This window comes from Vicia villosa, linkage group LG4, assembly GCF_029867415.1.
Source record: "Vicia villosa cultivar HV-30 ecotype Madison, WI linkage group LG4, Vvil1.0, whole genome shotgun sequence".
Classification (NCBI taxonomy): Eukaryota; Viridiplantae; Streptophyta; class Magnoliopsida; order Fabales; family Fabaceae; genus Vicia; species Vicia villosa.
Window position 1 is genome coordinate 119,437,479 of NC_081183.1, and position 7,601 is coordinate 119,445,079.

Here is a 7,601-nt window from a genome sequence, read left to right on the forward strand (position 1 = left end):
TGTAATCTTGTATTCACAATTATTGTATGAAATTTTTTATAATAGAAGTTTTCTTTCCTTTAAATTAGCAGCGTTTCCCGGCCTAGTTCGACGTACAACGCTCATTCTCTGCGTTTTCTTGAGTTTGGTAAAATCAGAGGTAAATTTCTTACTCAAATTACTGGTATACTTTGTGTTTTGACAGAAACGCATTATACCGTTTTGTGCCTTAATAATTAGTTGTTTTTGTTTAGCTTAATTAAGACATGGATAAGACATGGATGAATTCAAACCGATTATCGAAAGAGTACGAGAAAGGGGTATGGGAATTCGTTAAGTTTGCCGTTGCGCACGCTGAAGACCCGATTCGAATGACGTGTCCTTGCTTGGGTTGCTGTTATGGGGGTAAGGTTGACGGGAATCAGTTGGCATCGCATTTACTACGGTTTGGAATTGATAGAAGTTATACATGTTGGAATTTGCATGGTGAGAAAAGTAACGGGAATGTTGAGTCGAGGTGTAATACGAAGTATGCTTCAAACGACGATTGCATAGACACATACGATTATGATCGAGTCGAAGAGATTGCAGAAACGCTTGAAGAAGATCTTGAGGATTGTCCCAAAATGTTGGAGAGGTTGGTAAGCAATGCAGAGAAACCGTTGTATGATGGTTATACAAAATTTACAAGATTGTCTGCGGTGTTAAAGTTGTACAACTTAAAGACGGACAATGGATGGTCGGATAAAAGTTTCACAGAGTTATTAGCCCTTATGAAAGATATGCTACCAGAGGATAATGTTCTTCCCAATCGATTGCGTTTTTTTTCGAAACGAGTATGCAGCGTTGAATGAGTGTCCTAAATGCGGTGCCCCTTGATATAAGAAAAAGTTGTCTCCGACCAAAGTCTTATGGTATTTTCCTATAATTCCAAGATTTAGATGCATGTATCGTAGTGAAACCGATTCAAGACACTTGACTTGGCATGCAGATGAAAGACTTATTGATGGAAAGTTGCGACATCCGGCAGACTCACCACAGTGGATGAAAGTTGATAGTGATTATCCTGAATTTGGAAAAGAAGCAAGAAACATTCGCTTGTCATTGTCTACTGATGGAATAAACCCGCATGGTATTCAAAGTATCTCGCATAGCACCTGGCATGTGATTCTTATGATTTATAACCTACCTCTGTGGCTATGTATGAAGCGTAAGTACATGATGTTATCTATGTTAATTTCTGGGCCTAAACAACCAGGGAATGACATAGACGTATACTTGGCACCCTTAATCGAAGATTTAAAGTTTTTGTGGGAGAACGGTGTGGAGGTTTACGATGGGTATAGGAAAGAAAGTTTTAACTTGAGGGCGATGTTGTTTGGAACAATTAATGATTTTCCAGCATACAGAAATCTATCAGGGTACAACAATAAAGGTCAAAAAGCGTGTCCTGTTTGTGAAGATGAAATCGATACGACACGATTGGATCTTTGCAGAAGAATGTATTTCTCGGCCATCGTAGATTCTTAAATTCTAATCATCACTACCGTGGGTGGAGAAAAGCATTCAATGGAAAGGCCGAACAACGTACAACCCCGCCTTTTTTGACAGGTGATCAAATTTTTGAAAAGGTGAAAGATGTGAGCACTCAGTTTGGCAAGCCTTTTGCACATTTACTTGTCAAGGGTGGGTGGAAGAAGAAGTCAATTTTTTTTGAACTTCCATATTGGAAGTCGTTGTACGTAAGACATTTCCTCGATGTTATGCATATTGAAAAAAATGTATTTGACAGCGTTATAGGTACGTTACTCAATATACAAGGAAAGTATAAGGATGGCCTTAACATAAGGAAGGACATGTTAAACATGGGAATGAGAACTGAATTGGGACCCGTGACAAAAGGAAGACGAACATATCCGCCACCTGCTGTTTACATTCTATCTAGAAAGGAGAAGAAAACATTGTGTAAGTTCCTCGGTGAAGTTAAAGTTCCAGAAGGCTACTCATCAGATATTAGAAGACTTGTGTCCATGAAAGACCTCAAGTTAAAGAGTTTGAAGACGCATGATTGCCATGTTATAATGGAACATTTTTTACCAATAGGTATACGTTCTATTTTGCCAGAAAAAGTAAGAAGCGCAATAACTAAACTGTGTTTTTTCTTCAGGTCAATTTGCAGTAATGTGATCGATCCCGCGATCTTACCAACATTGCAAAAAGAGATAGTTGTTACTTTATGTGATCTTGAAATGTATTTTCCTCCCTCCTTTTTTGACATAATGGTTCATCTAGTCGTTCATCTTGTGAAAGAGACACAATTGTGCGGACCAGCTTATATGAGATGGATGTATCCTGCTGAACGTTATATGAAAATATTAAAAGGGTACGTGAAAAACAGAAGTCAACCGGAGGGTTGTATTGCCGAACGATACATTGTTGAAGAAGCGGTTGAGTTTTGTACTGATTTTCTGTCAAATGTTCAATCAATTGGACTCCCCAAATCTCATATTGTTGAAAAAAAAGAAGGAAAAAGGCTAATTGGAAATAAAGTTGTGATAGTATCAATGTCGAGCGGGATCAAGCGCATTTGTATGTTCTGCACAATGAGATTGAGGTTGAGCCGTATGTTGAAATGAACAAGGACGTTGTTCTCCGAGATTTAAATCTGAATAGAAATGAGAATTGGATAGTACAAGAGCACAATCGAAGTTTCATACCGTGGTTTAGGGAACATATTTATTCAAAGTATCGTTCAGATCCTGCTTCAGTAACAAAAAGGTTGAGATGTTTAGCATATGGTCCAAGTATAATTGTGTTTTCTTATAGCGCATACGCAATTAATGGATACACATTTTATACCAAAGAACAGGATGATAAAAGTACTATGCAAAATAGTGGTGTTACCTTGGTAGCTGAAGCAATGCACATATCAAGTGCGAATGACTTAAATCTGAAATTTGCAAATTTGTCATATTTTGGGGTTATCGAGCGCATTTTGGTGTTTGATTACGCGAAGTTTCAGATTCCTGTATTTGGTTGCAAGTGGGTTGAAAATAATAATGGCATACGAATGGATAAGTCAGGATTTTTGCAAGTGGATCTCAATAGGGTGGGGGGTACAAAGATGAGCCTTTCATTTTAGCCTCTCAAGCTAAACAAGTGTTCTATGTCAATGATCCGACAAGTACGAAATGGTCTATAGTGCTTTTATCTAACAAAATAATTGATGAAAACATTGGAGATCAAGGTGATATTGGTGTTGGCATTGAACCTTGTACAAGAAACGATCAAAATGAGAATGAATCTTGTACTAGAAATGATCATAATGAGGGTATTTGGATCAATCCAACCGTCTGCGTTATTAAGAGACGCGTAGAACACAATCCTACCAAGAAAAGAAAGAGACGTTAGTGAAAAAGGTAATAGTATACATATTCCGACTAATGTGCTTTATTCAATTTGTACCGATTGTTATATATTCAATTTGTATAGTTTTTTATAATTTGTATTCCGATTGTTACAATACTTATTCAATTTTGGTTTATATTTTCGTTTTATACATAACTTTTGAACCATGTATCTGTTTGTCGACTTCTTTACATGTAACTATACTATTTTGACGATTCCGGAGCTGCTCATGCACTTATCTTTACATTTCGGGACTGTTTTTTTATCGGTTTTGCTTCTGCCCGTAATCAAAAGTCGGGCTTAGGGTCTGAATTTCGGAAAACCGACTTCATTTTTGAGTCCGTGAGGACGTTTTACCATAGCCATGTAAATTTCGTTCAATTCCGACAACTTTCTTTTTTTGACACTTATTCTGATTTCACCGATTTCGATTCCGATTTACTTGTACATGCATGGTTTGACTTCCATTTGACTTGTATAGATTGTTAACTTATTAATAGTGTACTAATGTGCTTTAGTTTGTTTGATACAGGTTCAATGGCTAGTAATCAAGAAAACTCACAAGATAGAGATGCTCCGGATTCAAATCCTCCACCTGAAACATCATCAAAAGAAGTTGCACGGGGCATCACCATTATGAAGGGAATCGTTCGAGATAGAGACAAAGGATTAATATATAATTTGGAATGGAATTCTAATAACCAAGCAATTGGTTCTAATTCTGCAAAGTTGACAAGCTACATTGGTACACTTATTCGTTTGCATATTCCAATCTCCGTACCTAAATCAAATCTGAAAAGCAAAGCGTTGGACGAGAAAAAAGATATGATTTGGGACGAGCTTAAGGTATCATATATGGTTGTTATTATCTTGACGATAATTTGTTTAAATTACTTATACTAACACACTCTATGCGTATGTTTTTTCACAGAGGTCTTTTAATATACCAGGTGAGCGTAAAAGCTACATACTTAGTTTGGCCGGAAAAAGATATAGAGGGTGATAAGCTTTTTTAACAAACACCTATCTTAAGGATAAAGATGGAAACTTTCTTGAAGAGGCACCGGGACGGCCAAAAAAATATGCTTTAGTTTGATACAGGTTCAATGGCTGTGCTTTAGTTTGTTTGATACAGGTTCAATGGCTAGTAATCAAGAAAACTCACAAGATAGAGATGCTCCGGATTCAAATCCTCCACCTGATACATCATCAAAAGAAGTTGCACGGGGCATCCCCATTATGAAGGGAATCGTTCGAGATAGAGACAAAGGATTAATATATAATTTGGAATGGAATTCTGATAACCAAGCAATTGGTTCTAATTCTGCAAAGTTGACAAGCTACATTGGTACACTTATTCGTTTGCATATTCCAATCTCCGTACCTAAATGGAATCTGAAAAGCAAAGCGTTGGACGAGAAAAAAGATATGATTTGGGACGAGCTTAAGGTATCATATATGGTTGTTATTATCTTGACGATAATTTGTTTAAATTACTTATACTAACACACTCTATGCGTATGTTTTTTCGCAGAGGTTTTTTAATATACCAGGTGAGCGTAAACGCTACATACTTAGTTTGGCCGGAAAAAGATATAGAGGGTGATAAGCTTTTATAACAAACACCTATCTTAAGGATAAAGATGGAAACTTTCTTGAAGAGGCACCGGGACGGCCAAAAAAATATGAGCTCTTCATTAATGATGAAGATTGGGCTGGGTTTTTAGAGCAAATAGATGAAGCTTTTCGGAAAAGGAGTGCCACAAATAGTGCGAGAGCATCAAAACCCGCGTATCCATACAAAAAAGGGTGTTTGGGATATGCACGCTTAGAGGAAAAAATTGTAAGTAAATAGAAATGCGTTTTAATTAATTGTCTAAATGTGTTTTAATTGACGATTTTATCATTTGTGTCAATGCATAGTTAGAGGAGACGAAAAGAGAGGAAACCTCACTTCCAGTACATGTGTTGTGGAAGGAAGCTCGTGTGGGCAAGAATCGAGCTGTCGATCCCGATGTTCAAAAAGTTTATGATGAATGTGTAAGTATAACATTGTGCCTTTAATTAAATCAAATGTTTTTTAATATATAATTGATTTTGTATCTCCACTAATAATTATTGAAATGTAAATGAATTACAGGAGACCATGTCGCAATCGGTATCCACCGGCGAGGAACAGGATAATAGGAGCGTACTTAGTAGAGCACTAAATGTTCCTGAGTATCCCGATCGGGTGAGGGGTAAAGGTCATGGTGTGACTCCAACCTCTTTCTACAAGCATTCTAGGAGAAGAAATCCTACCAATGAAGAAGTGTTGCGAAAATTGCAGGAATTACAAGCACAAGTCTATGAATTGCAAAGAGATAAAGAGATGTATATGAGAGAAAAGTGCAATACTTCATCGGTGAAAGAAACAAGTGATAAAGCTAGTATCAATTGTCAAAGAAAATTTCCCGAGGTAATTATAAATTCTTTTTTATTACAATTTTTCTATTTTATTAATGATAATGACTCTATATTTATTATTGGTTTAAGGCATTTCATCTTGCCAACTATACTTATCGTCACCGAATTATCGCCTAGTTGGCAAGGGAAAAGTGCACAACACTTTGGGAGATTTACTTCACCATAGACCGCTCCCGGATGGACACCTGAAAGTATCAGTTGATGTTGTATTAGATCATGATGCGGTGCTACCGGTACCTGACATGGTCTCAGAGACAACATTGCTGCGAGATTCAATAGGGTCATTTGTTGCATGGCCCTCGGAGCTCATTATCATTGGTGATGAGGTATGTTAAAAACCATTATGAATCATTTAGTTTTCGAATGTCAATTCTGAACCGTTACGTTAATTGTTTTTTACATTTTAATTTTAGACTGCTCCTACAAAACCCGCAATTAAGGGTAAAGGGATTTTGCAGGAGGACGAGTCTGTTGCATCACTAAAAGAGGTACATTTAAAGTGTTAATATATAATCTGAATCTAAAATTGCATGATTTTATAATTTACCTAATTTATATGATTTTTAGGCATCTGCTCGGGGGTCACAACAAGTGACGCAGCAAGTTCGTAGCGTACCACCCAAGGAAAAGGGTCCTCCGAAGCCAGGGGCAAAAAAAGGTGGTGCTTTTGTGCCTCGATACCGGACGATGCTTGGAACACTTGTTGATATGTCAGATTTGACGGATGGTGCTTTCCGTGAAATTAATATGGATGAAGCTATCTTTGGTATTGAATTCCTGTCAAATATTGCACTAGATGACATGCATGAGATTTTTTCGCATGACCAACTAGGCGTCGGTAATATTCACTCATACATCCGATAATATTCACTCATCTGATATATTATTTAATTAGTTGAAAAATTTATTTACACATTTAAATGAAAATAATCTAATGTTTATTATGTTTTTATTTAAGGTTGTTGTATGACAAAGTGTTGCGCGGGACTGCATTGTCAAACAGATTCTGTTTCGTGTCTTCCGTCCATTGCAGCGGGCAGACAATTGCTACGGAAACGGAATCAGTTAGACATCACTTAGTCGATAGATTCCTGTCCATCGACAATACAGAAAGTCTGTTTCTTTGGGCGTATAATACCCGACCAGTAGGGTTAGTTTCTCATTCTTGGTTCATCTAATCTTTGTTTCTTTTGCGTAGCAAAATTTTCATATAAAATTTTGTTTTAATTTATAGAGCACACTGGTTGTTGCTTGCTATCAACCCTATAAGAGAAGTGGTATATTTTCTGAATTCGGTAGATGGTGAGTGGAGCAACTATCCGACTATGAAGTCAATGATTGATACGTAAGTGGGATCGTTCTAAATATTCGTGTATATTTATATATTTAATTATTTGTGAGATTGATCTAAATATATGCTTTTATATTTTTGTTAGATCAATACAAGTGTTCCGAAGTCAAAGAGACGCACAGGTATCCCGGACTAAATCAAACATTACTTGGATCAAAGTGCAGGTACATTAATTTTCACAATTTTGCTTATAATAGTTATGCTACTTGATAAAACAAGACAACTATAAAATCTTATTTGTTTTTCTATGTAGTGTCCGCAACAGCGAAACAGTTCAGATTGCGTATACTTTGTTTTGAGGTTTATGAAAGAAATCATTCAAACGAATCAATTAGATATTCCAATCACGGTATGGATTTATAACTTAATATAATTTCTTATAATTTATTACATTTAA

The 7,601-nt window shown here is 36.5% G+C and overlaps 1 protein-coding gene and 1 long non-coding RNA gene across 2 annotated transcripts; both read left to right on the forward strand.

Annotated features, from left to right (window-relative positions):
• Positions 1 to 3,923: 3,923 nt before the first annotated feature.
• LOC131599554 (uncharacterized) lies at positions 3,924 to 5,277 on the forward strand. The gene is made up of 3 exons (XM_058871866.1): positions 3,924 to 4,233; positions 4,319 to 4,836; positions 4,922 to 5,277. The coding sequence occupies exons 2-3, from the start codon at positions 4,528 to 4,530 to the stop codon at positions 4,991 to 4,993; spliced, it is 381 nt and encodes a 126-aa protein (XP_058727849.1). The 5' UTR covers positions 3,924 to 4,233; positions 4,319 to 4,527; the 3' UTR covers positions 4,994 to 5,277.
• A 1,593-nt stretch (positions 5,278 to 6,870) lies between these two features.
• Positions 6,871 to 7,363, forward strand: LOC131599555 (uncharacterized). Its single transcript, XR_009282840.1, has 3 exons — positions 6,871 to 7,003; positions 7,088 to 7,198; positions 7,290 to 7,363. It is a non-coding gene; the product is annotated as an uncharacterized LOC131599555 (long non-coding RNA).
• The last annotated feature ends 238 nt before the right edge of the window (positions 7,364 to 7,601 follow it).

Coding starts and splice junctions, on each gene's coding strand:
- LOC131599554 (XM_058871866.1), top strand. CDS start 4,528: ATGGCTAGTAATCAAGAAAACTCACAAGATAGAGATGCTCCGGATTCA. Junction 4,837..4,921: donor TGATTTGGGACGAGCTTAAG/GTATCATATATG, acceptor GTTTTTTCGCAG/AGGTTTTTTAATATACCAGG.